Below are 25175 nucleotides of genomic sequence, written 5' to 3'. Positions count from 1 at the left end.
TTCCAAAGGCCATGGGGACTTTATCAGGGTGCATAGTGTCCTGGATCCATGAAATAATTGGCCTTTAAAAATGCCTGCCTCTAAGGGAATTTAACATAGGCGTTCCAATACTTATGACCGCTGTATTTTAAGGAAAACTATTTATTTACAAAACATTATTAATTCTCAAAGAAAATTGATGTCCTTAAAGGTTGAATATTTCCTATTTTTCATTTAAGGATCAATTTCCAAAAGTTGATTTTATATTGTCAACTTTAGCATGTGTTCCAATACTTTTGGAGGGCACTGTATATGTAAGGAGCACAACAACATTTTGGCAAATATGTCCTGTCTACCCCAGAGTTAGCTAAGAGGATACATACCTTTCTCTTCTTTGTGCGTGCAATGACCCATCCTGATCCCAGCACCTTTAGCCTAACTTAGCATAGTTCAATGGATGTGGGTTACACCAGTTAGCCTTTAGCTCCCAGAAACCACATGTTCTTATTTACAGTACATGACTTGAGAAGCATAATCAGAACTGTGTTCTCGTGTTGGCAAAGGACCTGGGCACAGTGAATGCAGAGATGGGAAGATACTGGAGATTTTCACTTTGTCACTAGCCGGTTTAACTAAACACTTGAAGGTCTTCATTGGGAGTCAGTGCATTTGTGTTGTTACTATGAATGCCCCGTGCGATGAATGAAGTGGATCAGGATTTGATCTGGGCCGAGTAGGTGCTGGAATAGACATCTGTCTCAAGTGGCTTTGGTCTTGGATTTTTGTTTCTGCCGCGGTAACCGCCCCTTCAGGTAGTGTGCCCACTGGTAAGCCCATACAGGTTTGTGGGCAGACAGGACCCGATTACTACTAGTCGCTCAATTTGAAAACAGCATGGCATTATTCAGTGCAATGTAATTATGCACTTAGCAGTAGAGTTGCTTGCTTTAGAGATGGAGAAGCTGGTTGGGGGATAGCCTTGGACCCTGGGGAAGTGGCTGTGATGTTGAACCAGGACACCATGTACAATATGGAGGAATCTAGCACCCCACTTCTTCCTCTACCTCACTGTGTCATTGGCATTCAAATCACAGAACAACAATATTGGTGTAGCATGAGATTTCGGCCCAGTGTTGACTTAAATTGTAATAATAGATTGAGAAATTTCTCCATCCTCAAAAATGTATTTCTCTCAAACTCTTCTGTGTTTAAACTAATATCTGTAACCAATTGGTTCCAATCAATTGTGTGTGTCCTATTCATATCTGATTTCTTTACACAAAATTAAACTCAAGAAAATCTTTGAAGTTATTTCAGTCGCTTTGGCCAAAGAAACATAACATGTTATGTTTATACAGTATTTTGGTTCAGTATGTATGGCATAGAGACTCTCCACTGGGCACAGGCACATCAGCACAGTAAACTAACCCAGCCACTCACTGAGAAGTCTGGATTTTTATGGTTTACTAATTAGACAACTGGTCTGCGTAACGATATGTAAAATCATGCTAAATTTCATGGGTTGTATACAGAACACCCCTTTTCAGCAGGCTGCTACCCCTCGCCTCAGAACGATCCCTCTGTGCTTGTTATTGTTGCCACTCTGTGGTTCTTACTGCTGGTCGAGAGACAATGCCTTTCAATAAATGTGGGGGTGACTTTGTTTTGGCACAACTGCTGTTGTCTGCCGAGCTTTCCGTCTCTTGGTCCGAACTGTCTGGACCGCATTTAGCAATTAGTCTCCTGGAAACTCCTGGAGTTTGGTGGTACGCGGGGGGAACCCTGTCATAAGTGGGTGTCTTGAAAAAGCAGGCAATACAAGCATTAGTCATTGCTGTGTCTCCAACTCCAGGGTATGTTTTGACCAGGGCTGCCGCAGACAGATATATTTACATTCTAAACCCTGTGTATTGCTGCCATACAGCACCTGTCACTCAGTCCTTATTAAAGAGTTTATCCTTTACATTTACTGACTAAACAAATTTGTAAACATTGCCATCCACAGTAACTATTTATATCACATCAAGTGCACAAGAGGAAGAACTCAAACCACTGATGGTTGCCCTTATCATGTCAGATCATTGTAATATTGTGTTTTATGTGGTATATTATGCCCATATACAACGCTGAATGGCTAATATTCTCCCAGATCACCACCCAGAGTCTGAGTTTGGGAATATCATGTGAATCCACAGTGCTTGTTGGCCTTCTATAGATCTATAGATTTTTCGGTTTCCCACACTTCTGCTGATAGGCAGTGGATCTGCTGCCAGTGGCTTGATGATTTCCATATAGTAAACAAATTATCTACATCAAAGCTTTGTGTTGGCTACTTGTGATGGTATCTCCAGATGTTTTGCTTCACAAATGTCCCAACTGTCAGGGTGAGAGTATCCAAGGCAGCTTTAACCATTTTTGAAAAGCGTGCTTAATGATCTGGTATGGTTTTCTCTTAGAGTAACCCAGAAAGCTTTTGGGTTGTATTTCAAAGTTTGAATTATTTATGCGGAACACAAGATTTTCTATCTGTGTCATCCACACATTTGTGGTTCTTTCATTCTTTTGTCTGAATGTTTTATTGCATCACACAGATTAGGTAACAGCACCCTCTGGTCAGGGCTCTGGCCCCTGGTCTAGGTGCTTGTCAAAGAAGATTGTCAGAAGTATGTGGTGCAAAAGCATGACTTAGGAACTTATTTCAATGCCACTGATGTCAGAGGAATTCTGACCACTAATCTGGTTCGACAACAGTCACTCACCATACCGTAGGGTTAACAGTTATAAATGGGTCGTTAGTGTGATAGAGTTCATGTAAATTAATACTGCCCAACTCAGTAGACATATTTTAAACAAATCTTTGCAAGTGAAGACATATGCAAGTGAATAGCTCACACAAGAACCACCCCCCACACAAACACACACACACACACACACACACACACATCCAAAGGAATACGTTTTTCCTCTCTATTTGGCCAGATACATTTTTACAGGGACATCTTTCATCTCCAGCTTCCCAGTGAGAAATCAGACAGCCAGTGTGACTTAATGATCCCCTCCAATCAGCCAGTGGTCCCATTAAAGGAGATGTGATTATGACTTGATGGAGAAATTTACTGTGGGCCAGTAATGATTAACAGGTGACTGGAAAAAAATGTACGAAGGTTATTCACACTATTCTGTATACATCAGCACGGGAGTCGCGCAGACTTTGCCAGAGCGGAAGGTTTTTTTTTCTCTCTCTTCTTCCTCCACTCATTTTGGTTTGTTTTGTGAGCTAGATTGTTTGGCAGGGCTACAAAGCCGCCTCGAGAGAACAAACACAATAAACAACAGCTCCAGAGAGGCTCAGAGGGTCAAGCCCACCTCCACCATATGGTGGCCGGATACCCAGGTTTACTGTGAGGGCCAGCATCATGCGTTAGACTTACCAGGGTGCCAAATACACATGCATGCATACTATCTCACGCACACACACACACACACACACACACACACACACACACACACACACACACACACACACACACACACACACACACACACACACACTTTTAAGTGGTAACACATAGTTTCTCAAGAAAATGTAAGTGAGTGAGAGAGGGACTTTGAATACTCCTGGTAATGTAAATGTATGCAAGTCCCTCTTTGGCTTCTATAAGTACAATTAAATGGGCCAGGCAAAATATGAATGCAAATAATATTAGATTCAGAGTCAAAGACTGGGCACCCAAACTCCAAGAGCTGATGTGCTTCCCACAAGTGTCAGCTAACACTATGCAGCATGAGTCATCTCTAGTTTGTAGAGCAGGTAGATTCTGTGTTACTCTATGCACTTTCCCGTCACCGGCGTCTGCATGTAATTTGGTTTAAAGAGCGCTTTGGTTTTGTTTTTTTTCAAAGGTTTTTGCCACCACAGATTCCGGTAAAAAAAAAAAAAAAAATTTCCCCGACAAAACTTTGTTCTGATAATGAAAAGCGTTTCTCTTGTTACATTTTGAATTCGACCCAAGCTCATTTAAAGCATCTGCCAGCTTTCTTTCGGAGGCTTTAATAGACATCTGTTTTGGGATGTTTTTGGAGAGATTCACACACTTCTCTCTCCTTATGTGCTCTCCTCCTCACACATACTCCCCCACATCCATCTCTTTTGGAGTCAATTACGAACGTGTTGCTGTTGGTTGGGAAGGTGATGTGTGCTGTGCACTCACATGCCCTTGGTTAATGCATAGCGTTGGCCTTTAGTTGGGACTCGTTATTGTTTACGCGCCATCCGTGTGATGAGGCCAGCAGTGTAAATCAAACAAAACACACAGCACACCGAGTAGAACACAATACACACAGCACACAGAGTAAAGCACAATACACACAGCACACCGAGTAAAACACAATACACAATACACACAGCACACTGAGTACAACACAATACACACAGCATACGGAGTACAACACAATACACAATACACACAGCACACCGAGTACAGCACAATACACACAGCACACCGAGTACAACACGTACACAATACACACAGCACACTGAGTACAACACAATACACACAGCACACTGAGTACAACACGTATACAATACACACAGCACACCGAGTACAACACGTATTCTACTCTCTCTAGCCCCTTTCACATTCAGAAACGATACATTAGCGTTTAAGAAATAGCGGGTTCAGGGGATTTCGCAATGTGAAAGGTAGACGTGTTCTGGTCCCGGGGTTGTCTGAAGCCGGTTTCAGAGGCGAGTTATGGGAGGCGTTGCCTAGCAGCACGTCACACGCAATTTGGGAGTGAACAATGACGTTAAGCATGCCTTGGACCTCGGAGATAAACTGATAAACACAACTGTCATGCTAGTTCTACGTTTCTTTTAGGTCTATGGTTCTACGTGGTTTAGCTTCCAAATGATGGCGGGCCACTTGTTATGTTATTTGAATGCCAAATGAGGTCCTTTTGTCTGTCGAAGTCATATTTCAGTGTGCTGAGTCCTGAACAACTTCTGCTCTGACAGTTAGCTCGTTGGCTAGTTAGCTATCATTAGGCAAACTTTCTAAAAAGACGTGCTGCAGTGGCAGCAGACGGTTTTGGTAACCTAGCAACAATAAACACTTGACCGAAGTGCTGAGAAAAGGAGGTTCAGGGCACTCTCAGCATAAAAAACGTGATTGTTGGACACACATATATATCTATGGACACAGCAGCTAAAGTTGTCCAAGTCTCTTGTGTGTTTCCTGTATTTTAACCTCCTGCCTGGCCAAATACGTCATCAGTCACACACCCATAGATATGTATATATGTCTATGCACACACCCCTAATAGCGGGGTTGACCTCTGTTCCTTTCATATTCAACACGGCTCGGCTCTGATACTTCCCCCCGAGACGGGTTGGATTGCCGAGGCGGGTTGACTCCCCACCCCGTGTCGTCAATGTGAAAGGAACAGCCTTAACGTTACATTCGGCTGATTTAGCGTTAAATTCGGTGAATGTGAAAGGGGCTTCTCACTCTCCTGTTCCCTCAACTCTCTCTCTCTCTTTCTTTCTCTGTCCTTCCAATCTTCTTCTGCCTCCTTCTCTCTCGCTCTCACTTATGTACTTTCTCCGTTCTTATGCCCCTAGTTTAATTCTTACTTATTGACTCTCTCTCTCTCTCTCTCTCTGATTATCTTTTCCTTTTTTCTTGAGTTCTACATGTTCATGTGGCACCTATTCCTCTGTTCTTTTCCCAGCGTGTGAGAAGAACGTCCAGAAGGTGTGTACCAATTCGCTCGAAGAGCACCTCCAGCCATTCAAGGACAAAATGGAGGCCTTCCTCGCCACTGGTAAGTCCGCAAACTCAAAGAGGAAGTCTGGATCCTCAGGTCCTGGCTACTGCCAAGGCGTGTGTGTGTGTGTGTGTGTGTGTGTGTGTGTGTGTCTGTCTGTCTGTGCGTCTGACTGTGTCGGGGGGTAGAGGACACTGACATGGTTTGCTTTGGCCTCAGTGGAGTCCAAGAAGGCCTTGGGGTGGATGGATGGGGGGGTTGAAAAGTGCGGTGTGTCACCTAAAACCTTGCAGTAGGCCCAGCGTGGGGCTGTTTGATCCCCAACAAGAGGGGCCACAGGGGTGAGGTGAGGGGGGTGCATGCTTGGCAGTCCCTCACAACCATACCTGATACTCCTTCCCTTCTCATCTGCACTTGACCCAACTAGGAATGTGTGATACACTTAACTCATAATTCCATTCAATTCACAATGCCACATCTATGGTTAAATTATTTTACAAAATTTTGAAGAAAACAGACATTACAATATATTGTTATGTATTACAATAATAATGCTAAACTGTCGTATGAACTACATTTAATGACAGTATGACCCTAGAAGAAATTATTCGAAAGCTAGATAAAAATAGTTTTAAAACATAAATGAATAGAATTGAATGGCTCTGTCTGTGTTAGCCCATATTAGGGGATACATGGGAAATAATAATTGACTTCAGAAGGAACAAAACGCACCGCTATGGATTGTGTATCAATGGGGAAGAGGTGGAGAGGGTGGCAAGCTTAGAGGAGGATCTGAGCTGGAGCGAAGCACACCATTGAAAAAGCTCCCTCAAGTTCTCCTGATGCTCTTCTACCATTGGACAGTTGAGAGCCCCTTGACCACAGTACTGTACTGCTGCACTGTGTGGTACTCCAACTGTCATTAGGCAGGACACCTCACTCCTCGGACTGAGAACCTCTAGAACAAACAAACCCCACGCACAAACAGACTCCACAACAGCTTCTTCTCCAAAGGTGTGAACAATATTGCAAAAATCAAACACACATGCACACAAACAATCATAAAAACATACGTATATATGTTTTTATTTATCTTCACTTTTATCCTTACTCTATGCTGCTATTTGGAGAGTATTGCTCCAGCAGAATTCCGTTGTATCATATACAATGACAATAAAGATCTATCTATCTAAGATGCTTACAGAGAGTGTCAAGGCTGTTACTAGGCAGACCTTTGCTGTGTGGGTCACAGGCCGTGCTGGTGACTGTGTTTGCTGACAGAGGGCTGACTAACTGTACCGGGGGCAGTAGGAGGGGATCACGTTCCCCTAAACACACTGTGTGTAGTCAGGGCCGCAGTAAAGCTGGCAGGACATCCCCGGCTGAGCTCTCGTAAAGCCAAGCCACACTCAGTGGGACACTGCTGGGGACCACCAGGGCAGGCCACTCTTCCACTGACCCCCATCTACTACGTGCACATACATACAATGGCAGGCATACACACAAACACACACACACATACACACACACACACACAAAAACACACACACACACACACACCTATATACAGTTCTGGAAAAAATTGCGAGACCACTGCACGTTTTCCTGAAGGACATTCTCTAGTGGTTTCTTGATTTTGACTGTCAACTCATTGGTATGTCATTTAGCAACCGTAGGATAATCAGAAAAGCAGTGGTCAGTGGTCTCTCAATTCTTTCCAGAGATATAGCAATATATTGCAACCCTCGGGACAGAACACACACACAGGCCTCACATAAGCCCTAGCCCGTCCATCTGACGATAAGATACGATTTTTTTACAATGAGATACATTTCATAAGATGGGTTATGGAATTATATTAGTTCTAGAACATTTTGCAAATTGCTAAATAACTGCTAAATCCAAAGGGGAAAAAATCCATGAAGGTGGCATGTGCTCCCGTGTGGGTATGTGTGCTGGCCGGGTCAGTGATGATGGTGTTTGAGATCAAAGGGATTTGACTCATGTTTTCCACTCAAGACGCTTGTTTCTGAGCATGGTCCCTGTCTCCCGTGTGCTGCTCTGGCTTCTCTGGTCAGGCCGTTCACACAGGTATGCACATTCCCGGAGCTCAGAGGACCCCTGTGCTAAATCGCAGAGATCTGATGTTGCCTAGAAACCATAGCTCTTGGTCAATTCTTTTAGTCTTACATGAAAGCTGTCTGACTCAGAGAATTAACTCGTCCTCCAGAACGGCAAGGTTCTCTATCTGGCTTAAGTGGCCGTGACACATTAACGTATTGGCCTCGCACAAAGACAGCTTGGTCTCACACTGCTCACAGATGCTGTATGTGCTTAACCAGCATCTGAAAACAAAAACAAAAAGCTTCCTTTCTGCAAAGCATGAATGAGCCATCCGTCCTCCAATGAGATGGCATCCATATGTCATCAACTCCAAGTGAAAAATGAAGACGGGAACGTTTAATTTACCTCGGCCTGTCTGGAGACGTTCCTGTAGGGAACAGCACAGAGAGAATGACATTTATTGCATTATTTGAATATTTCCCCAATGTTCTAGTCTTGATCGAGCAGGTTTCGCATCTGGACTTTATGTTTATGCTTGGCACTAATCTGGACGTAATTACTGAACATTAGGATGGTCTTAAAAGTACGATGGTTGCCACTGGCTACGGGAGAAAAAAGCGGCGGCAGCCCTGGTTAACAAAAACACATCTTGCACATGAGCGTTCCACCAGGCCATGCTTATAAACCTCGCTTTATAAACAGAATTCCTCCCGCAGCTCCGCTCCGCTCGCCGGGCCGTTTGAAGCCCGCCGCGGACCCTGCGCTGACATCCCGTGTCTGGGCCGCCGAGACGACTCCTTGGCTTCAGTGTACACAACACACCACACTGTGGAGACTGTGCAGGCTACCTAAGAAAAGCCTGACTTTCTCAGAACACACACACACACACACACACACACACACACACACTTAAATGAAGATCATACAGGTAAACATGCACACACTGATGAACAGGTACATCAGCCCTTCTTCAAAGCACATGCAAACACACACACACACACACACACACACACGCACACACACAGATGAACAAGTACGCTACGCTGGCTTTCTGTCAGGGTGTTTGATGTAAGGCGGAGCAGTGGGACCATGTCTTGAGAACACTGTTGGAGTGTGTATGTTACGGTTCAGGGAGAGAACAGCGGGTTCATGCTCAGGTGTGTCAGGTGTGGCACCCTGGGAGGCCATTGGGCTGAACGACACAGCTGTCCCTGAAACATGCCCCCACCCCCACCCCCCGCTACCCATCAGCCGCTCCAGCTTACACAGCCCACCTGGGCAGCCTCACGAGCGGGGGTGCCTCCATAAATCTTCACTACTCTGTAGGTCTTGATGGGTCACAGCCCTCAGTGTGTGTGTGTGTGAGTGTGTGTGTGTGGACCCAGAGTGAGGGTGGGTTGATGTAGAAATCACACAAGCATAAATTAGGTTCTGCTAAAATAAATAAATAAAGTTGTTCTCTCACTGGTGGCCATGGTGGTGCCTGGATGCCATTGTCCTGTGTGTGTGTGTGTGTGTGTGTGTGTGTGTAGGTGGGGCTCTGGGCTTGTTTGAGTGTGTCTGTGGCGTAGGTGACCCATAACTCACGTGTGAGGGCTTTACAGCCACGGCTGCGTTGGCGGTGCCCGTGCGCGGCGGGAGCCGCAGGTGAACTCGAACGGCCCGCGTGCCGCCCCTTAAAGTGCGCTGTGATCTGACAAGCTCTTTACATCTCCCCCAGCTCAGTGCTGCGTCACTCTGGGATCCATTATTGTCAGGAGTCAGAGGCCCACCCAGTGCACCTCCACACTACACACTACACACTACACACTCTCATTGACTCCCCACTGCACCTCCACACTACACACTACACACTCTCATTGACTCCCCACTCACCTCCTCTCTCTCCCTCTTCTGTCCTCTTACACCCCTGCGCTGGGGGTCCTTCTCTTTTCCATTTCCAGTCGCTCTCTCACGACCTCTTAGTATCTGTCTCACTGACTCTCTCTCTCTCTCTCTCTCTCTCTCTCTCTCTCTTTCACACACACACACACTCTCTCTCTCTCACACACACACACACACACACACACACACACACACACTCCCTTTTTCTGCATTTCTCATTTCACATAAACCCAGACAGCCACAGAGTACAATGTTTGAAACCAGCTGTTTGTCAACTGAGAATATCCAGGCACAAATAACTACCGGTACCATTCTATGAAATTAGTCTTGATATTCTTTTACTTACTTAATCTTATTTTCACCAAATCAAATTATTTTATATTATTTGGTGTAAAAATAATTGTCAACAACATGTCCGATAGAATTCCGAGTCAGGGAATGTCTCTTTCTACTCAAACCCATATTACCCAATTAGTGTTAATGCCTTTTTTGTGTCATTATGCGTCTTTGGCTCTGTCTGCCCATATCATCATTCTTCAGAGTTGTGTTTTTGTGATTTGAAGGGAGTTATAGAATGGAATGCATCATCAAATTACTAAGCAGATTTCCATTTAAATCATAACCTCTCGAGGGCTGAGGTTTTGGGAATTTATCTGTGTTTTTTGAGTTCCGCAAAAAGTTTATCCTTCCAGGAGAAAGTTGTGTCAATGAGCAAACAGCGGCGTCTGCTTAATGTTACTGACTGGCGCAAGAAATGAGACAAGGCAGAGGCGCTTCCAGAACCACTTTATAATCGGCTGTGTGTGAATACGCACTAATCTACTGCAGCTAATGAATCAGTTCATTCTACTTAGATACATTTTCAAGGACACAGAGAGCAGCGTTAATAACAAATACTTCATGTAGGAGCCCATACTCTCTCTGACAATTCTAATCCTCCAATTATAGTCCTGCCTTGAACACCATAGCTCTTCAAGCTCTTGCTGCCTGTCTAATTTCCTGTGTATTAGACGCATTGTTACGGTATATGATATGTATTATGCAAAACAATATATGGTGTATTGGCCACACCTGTGTACTACATGTATTGTCCGCCCCTATTTATTAACCTCATAGCTGAAGACGTTTAGCAAAATCAATGTAACCTACCATGGTTCTTGGTGCATCTATGGATGTGTGGTGATTTGCCAACACAATGTTACAGTAATGCAAGCTTAGCGCTGAGGGGTACTTCAGATCTGGATCACAACTAATTGTTCTGCTTTGGGATTCATCTCATGGCTTTCTCTGATTCATAGAAGTGGCAACATTAAGCATCCTCTCAGCCATCATTTAGTCTTGGCCCAGGTTGAACCTAAGTGACCACATTGTGTTCCAGATGCTTTGGGTATAAAGTCAAAGACCATTTAACAACTTTTATGTACCTGGCTCCGTACTAAATTTCACGCTAAAGCACTCAGTGATTCTGTGAGCAGCTTTGAGAATATTAAACTTCTAATCAAGTTTTCCCATGAAGAAAGCAGTGTGTGTTTAGGTGAGCTGGTATGGTAGTGTGATGCAATTAGCAACCCGTTTCAAGCGCTTTGTTATCTGAGTTGTAGGTAAACCAGTGGTGTGTAAAAGTGTGTCAGGGTTTTAAAGCCCTAATTTATTGTCCCGCTCAGCATGCGCGTCTCATAACTTTCTAGTTAGCCACTACTGGTCTCATGTTTACAGACGAGAGGGGCGCGGAGAGTGGGCTGGGAGTGGGCTGGCTCGCTAGTCGGGGGACGGGGGACGGGGGGCGCCAGAGCAACTTCACACATCCTCTCTCACCATGGCCTGGGACCCAGGAGCGCTGGTGCCACCTCTGCACAAACACACACACACACACACACACACACACACACGCACACACACACACGCACACGTTAGAGTGGAGGACCTGAGGCGCCAGAGCACCCCTGCTGTGACCTTTGCCACTGGCCCTAACACACACACACACACACCAACAAATACACACGCACACACAGAAACATTCCCCCCCACCAAGTGCTCCCCCCTTATTCTACACAGATACCTCATACTAGAAACTCTAGACTCACTTCATAATCACATTTGAACAAACACACACACACACAAACTCAGAATAAGATTCAGATTTACATTATATACGTGCTAACAAGCACATGCTTATAATGTGCTTATACTTGCAAACACATTCACATCTACAGTATGTATGCGCTTCACACACAGATACTGTCGCATACAGACCAGACACACATACACACACACAGTGAGAGAGACAGACAGACAGAGATGAAAAAAGGTAGAAAGGAAAAGGGGTGGTTGTAGTTTAAGCTCACCCTCTCCCAAAAGACCCCCAAAACTGCCTTTGAACAATTTTTTGGAGACTTCCCCCTCTTAAATCTTCAAGTGGGAAAGGTGCCCCCATCATTGTAAAAAGGATGAATCTGGAAAAAAGCCATAAATCTGAGATCACAGGCTCTCGCTGGCCCTAGATAAATTCTTGCACCTCGGCCGGGGCTGCCGCACACATCTGCCTTGCATTTAGACACTTTTACATGGCAGGCCTCGACAAGAGCCGCCAGTTCCCAAGCCCCGATTCCTTTCAGTCAGTTTACACACACACACACACACACATACGCACACACACACACAAATACATGTGCACACACACACATTCATGTAGCATCATACACACAAACATTTCACAGCCACACACCTACATGCATACTGAATGCCGACCTCTCTCTCTCTCTCTCTTTCTCTCTCTCTCTCCCTCTCTCTCTCTTCCTCACTCACACACACAAACACACAATGAAATGAAATGAAATTCACACACAAACCAGATACGTGGACATGGACACATCACCTAAATGTCCTACCACCTATACCAGGGCGGAAATGAACATTTGAAAATCTACCAGCCACTAGCAGTTTTTTGGTCAAATTCCCCAGCTCATTTCCATCCCTGACTACAGACACACACAAGTGCTCTAGCAAGACCTCACTATGATCTCTTCTCCACTATTAGGGAATATCAAGTAGTGTCCAGGAAGAAGAGACATGCTCCCACAGAGGCACATTGGGAATGCCATATGCCATATCTGTAGCGCAGGACAGCTCATCCCATTCCAGTGATAAGTGCAGGGCTGTACTCAGCACGCAGAGTCAGTTGTTTCTCATAGGCAATTTAAATGTCTAAATGAGTCCCTATTATGCTCGTCTGGACTATATTGTAGTATGTGTGTCCCTAGATAAGGCCTAGTTTGACTTACGGCAGAACAGACCAAACTAAAGCATCTTTAGTTTTCAGTTTGAATGCCCTGACTAGTGCTATGCAGTGTGATACAGCAGTATGTTCTGAGTAGAACTCTTGTTGGACACCCTGATTCTCTGTTCTCTTTTATTGCCATGCTGCATACTGAACAAAAACATGTAATGGACTCAGTGTGGCCAGAAAGCATTCAATGCTATGTGACAGTCAGATGCAGTGAATGTCATTTAGAGTTGATCTTAAGCACGCTGCAGAGTCCTAATGTAGAATATGTGTGTTCTAATGTGTAAGTTCTAATGTAGAATATGTGTGTTCTAATGTGTAAGTTCTAATGTAGAATATGTGTGTTCTAATGTGTACGTTCTGTTGTAGAATAGGTGTGTATGTTCTCTCTGCAGAGTCCTAATCTATAGAAATATGTGTGTTCTAATGTGTAAATTCTAATGTAAAATAATGTGTGTATGTTCTCTCTGCAGAGTCCTAATCTAGAATATGTGTGTTCTAATGTGTAAATTCTAATGTAGAATAATGTGTGTATGTTCTCTCTGCAGCCCAGTCGGATCACACTGCAGAGGATGAGCAACTACAAGCTGCACATAAGAGGTGAGACGCACCTTGTCCCCCTGCCCCTCCCGTCTCTCTCTCTCTCCCTCTCCCTCTCTCTCTCTCTCTCTCTCTCTCTCTCTCTCTCTCTCTCTCTGTATCTCTCTGTATCTCCCTCTCTCTCTCTCTCTCTCTCCCTCTCTCTCTCTCTCTCTCTCTCTCTCTCTCTCCCTCTCCCTCTCTGTGTTGAATCCTTGCATTCTTTTGTCTGGGCCCCAAGCGCTAGCTCTCCGTGCCATGCTGCCATATCTGGCTCCTATCTTGCTCAGGCTCAATGGGCGTCTGTGTGGGTGCTGGTGGAGGGCAGCCAGCAGGAGAATATATCCATTGTCACTCGGCCCTTCTCTCCATCAGCGCTTAGTTCAGCTTGTCTCAAGCATTCCCCTGGGCCATCAGATAAAACTAATGTGCACAATTTGTAAATCTGTCTATACCAATTAGTAGCCACTCGATAAGGGATCCTCACTGATAAGAGAGGAGATTCCAGGGGAGGCACTCGTGTGTGTGTGTGTGTGTGTGCGTGTGTGTGTGTGTGTGTGTGTGTGTGTGTGTGTGTGTGTGTGTGTGTGTGTGCGTGTGTGTGTGTGTGCGTGTGTGCGCGTGTGTGTGTAGAATGGTAGAAGGGGGGGCAGTAGCTTCCAGACTCACACTGGGGCTCCTGGGATTGTGCCCCTGGATCTGGTGGGGTCGTAACCCCGGAGACTCCACTGCAGTCCTCCTCTTGACAGGAGGGTTGCTGAGGCGAGGAGCATGTGTCCAAATGCTGCGCGTGTGCTGCCTTCTCCCCTGCTGTTTTACCATCGCAAGGCCTGTTATCAGGGCCCTTATCTTTTGTGTTTGGGATGGCCAAAGCCTCCCTGCTTATTACAGCGCATTTGCAAATCGCCAGGGAATGATTTATACGGAAACATCCAGCTAGAAGTTTGTGCTGCCGAGAGGCGATATCTGGAACATTTCATATTGTAGCTAGAAGAGAAAAAAACACACACACACACGCACTAGAAATCACAGAGAAGAAAAAGTCATGGATTATTTTCCCTTGTTTAGATAGACTGAAGAGTTGTTTGCTTTCAAATTGCAGCCATTCCAATTGGAAAAATAAACCCCAGCTAGAACATGAAAGTTGCCATCCCCGAAAAGAAGGTTGAAATTGTGAAAGCATCAACAATTCTTTTGCTGATTGGTCAGGACAGCCTCATAAATCAGAGAAGCTTTCCAAGTGGATTATGTCCTGCAGCCGCAGCCTCACGCCAAGCACAGCTCTCTAGGTTTGCAGGACGCGTCATGTTCATCCCTGACTGCTGATCAGTGCATTTGCTCTCACACACACACACACACACACACACACACACACACTCCCTCTCTTTGGCTTGGCATCTCATCTCATCTCTGTCATACTGTATATGGGCATGTCATTCTGTCCTTTTGTGTGTTGTGTGTTTCTCACACACAAACACTTAATCAGTCTCCCTCATGCATCTAGACCCATACAGAACTAGTGCTTGTGTGCCTGTCTGTGTGTGGGCGCATATGTGTGCTAGTATGTGCGTGCGTGTGTGTGTGTGTGTGTGTGTGTGTGTGTGTGCACGTGTGTGTGTGTCACCTCCCATTCTGCTCACACCCTCTTAATGAAGGTGCTGAATTCACTGATATTGATCAAAAGCGCCCAGCGGCCCCAGCAGGCCCTTGAAGGACTTTTAATTTGGCTTAAATTTGGGGGCGTCGGCGTCAGCCCCCCGGGCCCCCCGTGCCCTGGCGCTCGCCTGGCTGTGGGCGCTCCCCCCGCGTTCCCATGGCCACACATCGTTAAGGTGACACCGCGCTGATGAATACGAGGGAAGGGGCAGCAGCTCACTGGCCACTGGCCACACGGCAGCACTGGACCTACGCTGGGTGGGCCGCCTCTCCATCCTCGCCCCCCCGCCACATAGGCCAGTGATGCTCCGCTTCAAGAGATCAGGAAAAGGAGGGGAACGCAAGAATCGGGGAGAAGAGAGGGTGCAAGAGAGAGACAGAGCAAGAGAGAGAGAGAGAGAGAAAGAGAGAGAGAGGAAGCAATAGACAGACAGAGGGTGGCAGAGGCAGAGACATGAGTACGATGGTGGAGAGTTTCTGAAAAAAGATCAAATGATAAACAATAACAATTTTATAAATAAAAACATTAGACGGGCTGTGTTGAAAACAGGAGGCTTTGAATCCAGATATAGCGTGTGTATACCGCCCCTCCTCTTTTGGACCTCCATACCTGTTCCTCTCTCTCTCTCTCTCTCTCTCTCTCTCTCTCTCTCTCTTTCTCTCTCTCTCTCTCTCACTGTCTCTCTATCTTTTCTGTTCTTACCGTCTTCCTCTCACCTATTATTTTAACATTACTTCTGTTTGACATAGAAATCACTCTGTGTACATAGCTTACATTCCATCATTAAATAGCATAGCGCCAGAGGCTTTCATAAACTCCCTCAAGCTGTGCAACTGTAAATAAAGGAGAAGCTATTGCGTTTCAAGGCCATCTTTACGGCTCTATACCATACACTAGCTGTCGATTTGACATGTATGCGGTTGCGGGACTCAGAACAATCGCAAATGCTTCATAAGCTTGTTTTGTCGTCATGAAGTGCAGAGAGCTTTTGCTTTGCTGTTGCGTTTATCATGTGATCAAATCATAAGCATTCGAGTATTTATGTGCATTGTAACATACACTGTTGTATGTTTGATATATAACCCGGTTTGATCACTCCCGTACTGTCAGGACTGTAAATTTTAAATTGTCAACATAAGTCTTGGAGCGTGAAATTCCGTTTATTTTGTGTTGCACCAAGGTCTCCCGATGGAATCCTCTTTTGAATGGACCGGTCGGCTTTTCTTTCAGTCTGTTGTTATGTTTACATGACTAGAGGGGACCCATCACTCATGTGCTGTGTGGTGCTAAAGGAGGTCCGTGCTCGCTCGCTGCAGCTCACAGAAGAACCCTAATTCATGCTGATTTATCCACCACAGGGAAAAAAAACGCTTCTTGGGAAATGAATCTAAGCTCCCACAGGCCGAGGCCATTTTTAAGAAACACATGCCTTTTTCATTTCTCAACAGACTTTTGAAATGCAGAACAACAATGCGAGATCCTCCGATTCCGTTTAGCCCCTCTCTGAGAGGCGTGCTTCAGCGGCACATGTGCGTCACAACAGTCATAAACCTCCTGATGGACAGCACTGTTGCCATGGTAACGGCACAGGGCAACCTGGTGGGTGGGGCAATATGGGGTGGATTTGGGGATGGGGCAGAAGGGGAGTGGTGGGGGCATTTGCGTGTGCTGGGGGCATTTGTGTACGCGGCGAGCCCAGAGGAGAGGAGCGGAGGTGCTCTGTGATTTGTGTCAGCGCTGACACCTGACCCTCATGGCTGTGAGCGCAGCCAATAGGAGAGAGACGCCATGAATCACGCGGCGGACGTCCGGCGGTGCCTCTACAAAGGGAGAGCTTCAGAGAGCGCCGGGAATGTCAGCGGAAAATCTGGCCCGGAAAATTAAACACTCCTGTCTTCCATTCCCTCCGCACTCCGCTCCCTCATTCTCTTGTCCTCTCTATCTCCCTCTCTCTCTCTCTCTTTCTCTTCCTCCCTCTCTACCTTCCTCTCTGTGTATGTCTGGAGATGCTCCCCCTCTCCCACTCCCTCTCTTCCTTTCTTTCTCCCTCTCCCTCCCCCTCCTCCTCCCTCTCTCCCTCTCTCTTTGTGTACGTCTGGAGATGCTCGTCTCAGGCATGATGGACGGCGGCGCCTTCGGCCCCATGTCCCGACACATGATGCATAACCGGCAATGGGAAGCACCTTTGCCACGGAACGTCTGCGGCACATATTGTTAAGCAGTGCTTGTCCTTCCTCCTCCTCCTCCTCCTCCTCCTCCTCCTCCTCCTCCTCCTATCCTTTCTCTTCACTGCAGCAACATGTCTTACATTAGTGTTGCAATAGGGCATAATGGAGGCCACGGTGTGTGTGTGTGTGTGTGTGTGTGTGTGTGTGTGTGTGTGTGTGTGTGTGTGTGTCAGTATTATTGTGCTTGTGTGCTTTCACGTTGAGGGTAAGCCATGTAATTGTGTAGCTGAACACATTAGCGGTGAGTCCCACCTTAGACACACACACACACACACACACACACACACACACACACACACACACACACACACACAAACACACACACACACACACACACACACACATACACACACACACGCACACACACACACACACACACACACCAGCCCCGGATCAGCGCCATGTTGGTGTGATCGGCGTGACCACCTCCATGTTAAAGCCTCTGTAACGTCATGGGGCCTCTGGGGGATGTCCACTCACTCTGAGTCCCTGGGCCCACTGCTGAGAGGCCACACTCTCCCCTTGGCTGTGGCTCCAATTGAATTAGCCTCGCTATGTTTGCCCCACACCAACAGCAGTGGGGGGCCATGGGAACAGCCTTGCTGAGGGCACAGTCAAGAGTCTGTGAAGGCATACAGAAGACTTTTTTTTTTTTATTGTAGTCAGTTTATACCAGCTTTTAAGACACCAACACCAAACAAATGACTTTCGTTTGATGTTTTTATGTACAGAAGGTTTGTTGACCCCTTAGGTTTTCAATGTAACCAGTCTTTTCAAATCACCTCAATGAACAAACTCCCTCAGTGACCACTCCCCAAACCTGTGATAGAGTTTTCAAGTCAAGTCAAGTCCATTTATTTATATAGCGCATTAGCGCATGACCATTTTGAGTTTTGGTAAGAGCCTTTCCATGTCAGATAGCCTCATGTGTGTTTGCATCCAGACATCCCTCCACTCAGCTGGTAGAGCGTGGAGCTACCAACAGCAGGAAGCATCACTAACAAGACAGGAGAACTGTGCACAAACCGCATGATATGGCCTGACTGCTCTTTCCATTGGTTTGCTCAAGATGAACAACTGAGTTGAAGAGTTCAGATCTCAGGGAGAAGAAGTACCTAGTGATGTGAGGGCAGCCACTATCAGTAATAAGTGACACTCTGAATGTGAAAAATCAAATATTATGGATTCTCTGTGTGTGTGTGTGTGTGTGTGTGTGTGTGTGTGTGTGTGTGTGTGTGTGTGTGTGTGTGTGTGTGTGTGTGTGTGTGTGTGTATGTGTGTGTGTGTGTGTGTGTGTGTGTGTGTGTGTGTGTGTGTGTGTGTGTGTGTGTGTGTGTGTGTGTTCACTCAGGGAAGTGAGGTGAAGGATTTTTCACACTGACCACTAAACTGATTCTAATTGTAAAACAGCAAGTGTAGTGGCCTTGGATAAAAGCTGTCCGCAGACACAGGTGTGTAGCAGTGGCCTCAGAGCCAGTGGTCCAGTAATCAGCGCTGGATTCATGTCGTGGTCAGTCCAGTGAAATGCACTTGTGTTTGGGGTGCCTTATCTCCCAGGCTACTGCTGCTGCTGCTGCTGAGAGGTGTATTAATAGAAGGCCTGAAGAGGTTTGTTAGTGAAAACTGATTAGCGCTCTCCTGGCTCTCCTACAGCTGGTGTGGATCTCTGTGTCTTTCTGTGCTCGTGTGATCATCTCTCTCGGCCCACGCTCTAACACTCCCTCACTGAACCCCTCAACCCTAAACCCCCACCCGCATGCACACACACACACACACACACACACACACACACACACACACACACACACACACACACACACACACACACACACACACACACACGTCAGGGTGATTATCAGAGCTGAAAATGTCTACTTTTTGAACCAGGCTCAAGGCTTCACTTCACAGGCCTACCTCTTAGTTGACACTCTTAACTTCTCTTAATATCTGCCTGCCAGTGTTGCCTTTTATCTCTTTTCAAATGATGTCCATCTTATTACGATCGTTCTCCTTACAATTCATCTCTCTCTCTCTCTCTCTCTCTCTCTCTCCCTCCCTCCCTCCCTCCCTCCCTCCCTCTCTCTCTCTCTCTCTCTCTCTCACAATAGCTTTTGTAAACCATGGCCTGACCAATGGTGTCATGTTTGATTTTATTCTCAGTGTATTGCCCAACGATTTGAAACAGAATGATCAAGACTTTCCCCCACATCTCCCTCACTCCCCACTGTCTTGATCTCCTCTAGGTTCCAGGACATGACAAACTACTTTGGTCTAAAGCCCAAGTCCGGTGAGAAGGAGGTGACCCCCAATCATGTCTTCATGCTGTGGTACGAGTTCTGCAACGACTTCAAGAACACATGGAAACGCGAGAGCAAGACGATCTCCAAAGAGCGGTAGGTGGATGCCTGCATCCCCATCACAGCAGTCTCTTTCCTGAAACCTGCCTGGTTCAGTCCCCTTCAGTTTCAAATGTATTCAGAATGCTGTCTCAGGGCACTATACAAAGGTCTTAAGGGCTGAACACTAGGACCATGCAAGTTTGCAGACATTTGGGTACCCATTGCTAAATAACATGACAAAAAAATAGAGCTAATTGTAATTGTGCCATTTTGACTGCATATGCCCAGGGTGCTAAAACCTGTGCACAGAAATGTAGATGACGCAGATCACAGGATTGAGTTGAGTGTGTCTGAAGTGAGCCATTCACACCATGACTGACCAGAGGGACGTCGTTTTTCCCCTCTGAACATTCTAGCAATTAGTCAGGAAAGCGACAGCTGGTTTAACACAAGCCAGATTGCCCACCGGCCAGTCGGCCTCCCAGCTCCCCTCACACATCACGCCAAATGCCTCTAAATGAGCCTGAATGAAACCTGCGGACAGTGTGTAGACAAATGAACATGAGCACTTTTCTGGGTGGGTTGGTGGGGGATGGGAGCTGTTATGAAGGGGGGGGGGGGGGTCCAAAAAGGCATCAAAGGGAAACGAGGCTGGGCTTGCCTAAGGCCTGGTACCATGTCAAAGCCTGGGGCTAGATTTATGATCTTGCATCTGACCCAGGGCATTCTGTATGGGGTGGATGGCGTCACACAATAGGGACAGTACAAGTACCAGTTTTGCTGGACCATCAGCTTCACAGACAAGAGAGTTCTACTCGCTGTTAGAAAACAGATCAGTCACACATCTTGCGCACCTTCACCATTCAGCTCAGAAGATGAGATATACTGTAGTTGAGGAAGTCAAGGAATGCTTTTCTCCACTTCAAGAACCCCTGATGAAATATCTACATGAAATACTATCTCTCCATTAGTTTGTAGATGGCTGAACTGTAACCCTCTAAACACAGAAATACAAGCAAGCACAAATATTCTCACCCAAACAAATGTGTGCATATGTTGTCATAGCATCTTGTATAGATTAAGCATGGCATGAGTACTTTCTCACTCCGTTGTTTACTGGGCACCCAGGCCTTACATTGCCCACAGCTGATAGTGTTTATGTACAATTAACTTTATTTAAAACACAGTCTACGCGGCCCGTTCTGCCATAAAATTTAAGTATTGTTTAGCGGATTATTGTACAGCCCAACTGTCATTTTGTCCTTGTGGTTGTACCACAACTGGCAAGTGGACGGGCAACTGTCACACAATGAGGATGCCCAAGGGAAGAGACTGGAAACTGTCATAAATCAGCATCAGATGACAACACTTTACCAAGATAGACTTCTGCCCCTCCTGAGCCAGTGCGAGTGGACCGCCTATGTTCAAATATGAAATCTAAAAGATTATTATTTGTTTGCTTTTCTGACATTTTCTCTCCCCTGACCAAAACTCGAGTTGCCTGTTGAGTTGTACTTGTACTTCTCCATGTCCACTGTTGCAAGAGCAGCTCTGCTCCGAGTCGCGTCATGATTTATGCGCGTGAACTTTGCAGAGGTTTTGCTGGCTGTCATCAGGAGACACTACAAAGGAGCCACACTCCCTTGACTGCAACCAAATCTGAGCAGTCAACTGATATGAGCACGCTCAGTCCTTTCTTCTGTCGTATTAGGACACCAATGCGCTCACCAGCATTGATTGTCCCCATATGGTGTTTTCCCCTTCAGCGCAGACTGACGAGAGAGATGCCGCGTGCCCATGAGTACTGATGAAACTGTGACGTGAGGAACAGTACCTATTGCGCTTGCCACCTTCCTGTGGGCAGATGCTTGGCACTAACCCTGCACTGTGTTTTGTAGTGCTTGTGTTGAGTTGGGATGATGGTGGGTTACTGTTGGGGTTTTTTAAACATGGCTGTCTCTGACCTGCAGCTTGAAGGAAGCGCAACAGACGGTTCAGAAGATGACTGCCGAGAAGAGGGTGGAGACCAAAAAGATCAATGCAAACAGTCTGGTGAGAGCCAACACATTCTGTTCTTCTTTCTCTCTACTCTCTCTCTCTTCATTCCTCTATTCCCTTCATTCTTCTCTCCCTTTTATTCTTCCTCACTCTCCATGTTGTCATGCACTCTTCCTTTGTCATCCTTCTTTATCTCTTCCTTTGCCATCCATCCAGTCATTCATCCCTCCATCATTTTCTCATCTCTGTCTCTCTTCCCATTTCTGACTCTCTCTCTCTCTCTCACACACACATTTCTGTCATACTACCTTGATCACTGTCCTCTCCTCTTTCTGTTTATACTCCCTGTTCCTTTTCTCCCTCTTTTACTCTACCTCCCTAACTTGCTGCCTCCATCTCTCTCTCTCTTCCTCCTTCTTTTGATTTGTCCTCTTCTGTGAACTTGTCTTTTTGGCTCATCAGTTGTTTCTCCAGCTTTCTTTGATTTCTCACTGCCTTCCCTAGTAAAAGTAAATCATGGTTTTTTTTTTTTTGAACAGCACAATTTAATAGCTGACATTGTCTCCTTTATTGACTCACAGAAAGAAAGACTACGCCAGAAGGAAGCGAGTGTGTCCTCCAGCTGAGCGTTGGAGAAAGACAACAAATACAACAACTACCACCACCACCACCACCACCCCTCCACCATATGCCTTTTACTCATACCTCAGTCTTCCTTGTGTACTACTCACTGCATACTCCATAGAGCAGTATACTACACTGCAAACTGTGTACTAACTACTGTAGACATCTCATTTGCAACCCAGCTTCTTCTTTTGCACATATTTGAACCATCATGTCGAGAAGATCCAGGGACACATCACTGGACTTGAGTTTGCAGAAGGTGACCCCTCCAACCCCACACCTTTGAAACACGGCCACTGCAAAGGTCTTTTGGAGCGTGAGGGACTGATGGCATTGAACTAATGACATATGATCCATCAGGATTCTTTCTGCTTGTAGGCCTTCCTCTGTGGTGCAGGAATATCTTCTCTGCGTGTCTCCTCACCAGGAATCAACAGCACTGGAAGAGACATTTTAGACACAGCATCTAGAGTTGCGTTAAGGAACTGATGCACAACCAGATAAACAATATCAAGCTAAGAGGAGTATACCAGAATAAGCAATCACAATAGCAGTGGCTTGGGGGGGCTTGGGAAAACAAGAGCAATAATATGTAAATATGCCAAAGATGACCTTTTCAAACACCTGGGCGCATCATTGTAGCCATCCACATGCCTCTGACTCTAAGAGGTCATACTAGAGCTTAAAACACACACACACACACACACACACACACACACACACTAATGTGCGTACACCACTTTCTGATGAAAACCCTGGAGTGTCATTATGGATAGAAAAATTGATGTTTTGGTTCTCTCTTTTTTTCTTTTTTTCTTTTTTTTTTTGAACCAGACTGACCCCTACTGGAAGACAGCCAGGCATCACCAGACTGGATATTTACAGTGCCTGGTTCTTAAAAACGTCATCGCTCTTCATCCTGTTTTCAAAAAAAATCTGCCCATCAGGAGAAAAGAGCTGAACTTGTTTGGTGCGTGTCTGGTTAACAACATTTACAGTAGTGGACCCTCAACCTTCAAACAGATCTTTTTCAAGTTCAAATAGGTGACACACGTTTCGTTCCTCATAATGTTAAGACAGAGTCCTTTCCTACTTCCAACAGCTGTTGTTAGTTTGCCGTATTTTCCTTTGCCAAAACGGTACTTGATCAGATGTATTGCACTTTTGCACCTCTTTTTGAACTCCTATGCAATTCTTTGATTTTCTTTGCTGTAAAAAAACATTTGTGAATTCACACCTTATACCGAAAAGATGGATAGTATATTTATTTTAACTAAATATTTCTATTGTATGCTTTTAAAAGTTAAAGAATAGCAACGTACTTCCTGAGGTGACATGGATCCATATTTATATGAAAAGCAGATTTATTTTATGCCAAAATGTCAGTTGCCTGAATGCTTAGGATTGAATTCTGTCTGTGATTAAACCTATATAGCAGAATGAATTAGACAGGTGGAAAACATAGTGTTTGTTCCTTCATCATTGTCCCTCGGTACAAAAAGTCAAGAGGGATGGCCCTGAGAGATCCGGGACTATGTTATATGTATACATGTATGGGAGAGGCAGACATGATCATGAATACGGTACACAGCATTGCCTTTTTGAAGAGTTCTTCTCATAGGAACACCAAAAAAACTGCCTTTTGTTTTATCAAGCAATCATACATATCAGAGATAAATATATGTACACTGCATCTAATTCTGTATTACCTCAGACAGTGGTTATGCTCTAAATCTGGAATATGCTGTAACAGCTGAATGTGGAACTGATATAGACCGGACCTGGTGGAGCAACGTTTGATTGGTTCCAGTGTCAGTCTCTACTCGAGCCTATTAGGCCTATGGATTTTGAGCTTGTGCTCCTGTTCGTGTTTTCTTGCCAGAACTTGTAACATGTTCTTCTGTGGTTTAACACGCTCAGCCTTTGTTCAGATGACAAAATGAACAAATAAATATGTGACTATGAGTAGCACGATGATGAAACATTTTCAACATTTGTTATGGATGATCAATGTTATTTGCCATTTATTTTTCAAGTTACGCTTAAAGGCAGTAGGCTATGCTCATATTTGCATTTATCTTGTGTAACAGAATGCCTTGAGGGATAGGAGACAAAATGACTGGAAAGTTTAAATGGCTTTTAAATAGTTAGTCAGTTATAAGAATCTCTTTGTTTTTCAAGTTTTTTAAACATTTAAACCCAGCTCTGTCCAACTGAAATTATTGCAGCAAGATACGCTACTTTTACTTATATGGTGCAAAGAACTTGAATCCATCACCTCTTAACACTTGGCTTTGTGAAAGTTATCTATATGAACACGTAGTGTACATCCTTTGTCATGCTGTCTTGACACATACACGGCCCAAAAGATTCCAGTAAAGCGCGGATACGTTTTTTTGTCGGGGGAGCTGAGCAAGGACATGTTACAGAATACTGTTAAGGTGAATTCCATATTGCCTGGTCAAGAATCATTATTTCTAAATTACATTGCGTAGTGATTTCTCTATTGTGTGGGCACATAGCCTGAAAGCGGCGTAACAGCTTTCTACCATGATGCTATTTGCAAGTCTGTTAAGACACCCATATAGGTATGCGAAAGAGATGGTCTTATTTAGCTGAGCACCTCGTTCCTTTTCACTGTCAGAGGCAGAGGGGCCCTCTGCTGTATTGCTTGTACAAGGCGTGAGATGAACATCACTAAAGACGTGAGTGATAAAGACATGAGGACCACGGCAACTTTTGCGAGCCAGTGGAGAGCCTTTCATTAACCG

At 45.3% G+C, this 25175-nt stretch overlaps 1 protein-coding gene across 1 annotated transcript in view; it reads left to right on the top strand.

The window, feature by feature from the left end:
* Positions 1-23864, top strand: part of LOC134067559 (formin-like) — a 59016-nt gene extending 35152 nt beyond the window's left edge. The window contains exons 13-17 of the mRNA XM_062522884.1: positions 5713-5805; positions 13528-13579; positions 19687-19836; positions 21753-21834; positions 22362-23864. Coding sequence (XP_062378868.1) covers positions 5713-5805; positions 13528-13579; positions 19687-19836; positions 21753-21834; positions 22362-22406 — 422 coding nt within the window. The 3' untranslated portion in view covers positions 22407-23864. The remainder of the gene's footprint in view (positions 1-5712; positions 5806-13527; positions 13580-19686; positions 19837-21752; positions 21835-22361) is intronic.
* Positions 23865-25175: the final 1311 nt, after the last annotated feature.

Source organism: Sardina pilchardus, chromosome 20 (genome assembly GCF_963854185.1).
Source record: "Sardina pilchardus chromosome 20, fSarPil1.1, whole genome shotgun sequence".
Taxonomy (NCBI): domain Eukaryota; kingdom Metazoa; phylum Chordata; class Actinopteri; order Clupeiformes; family Clupeidae; genus Sardina; species Sardina pilchardus.
This window is presented reverse-complemented; position numbering and strand designations above follow the sequence as displayed.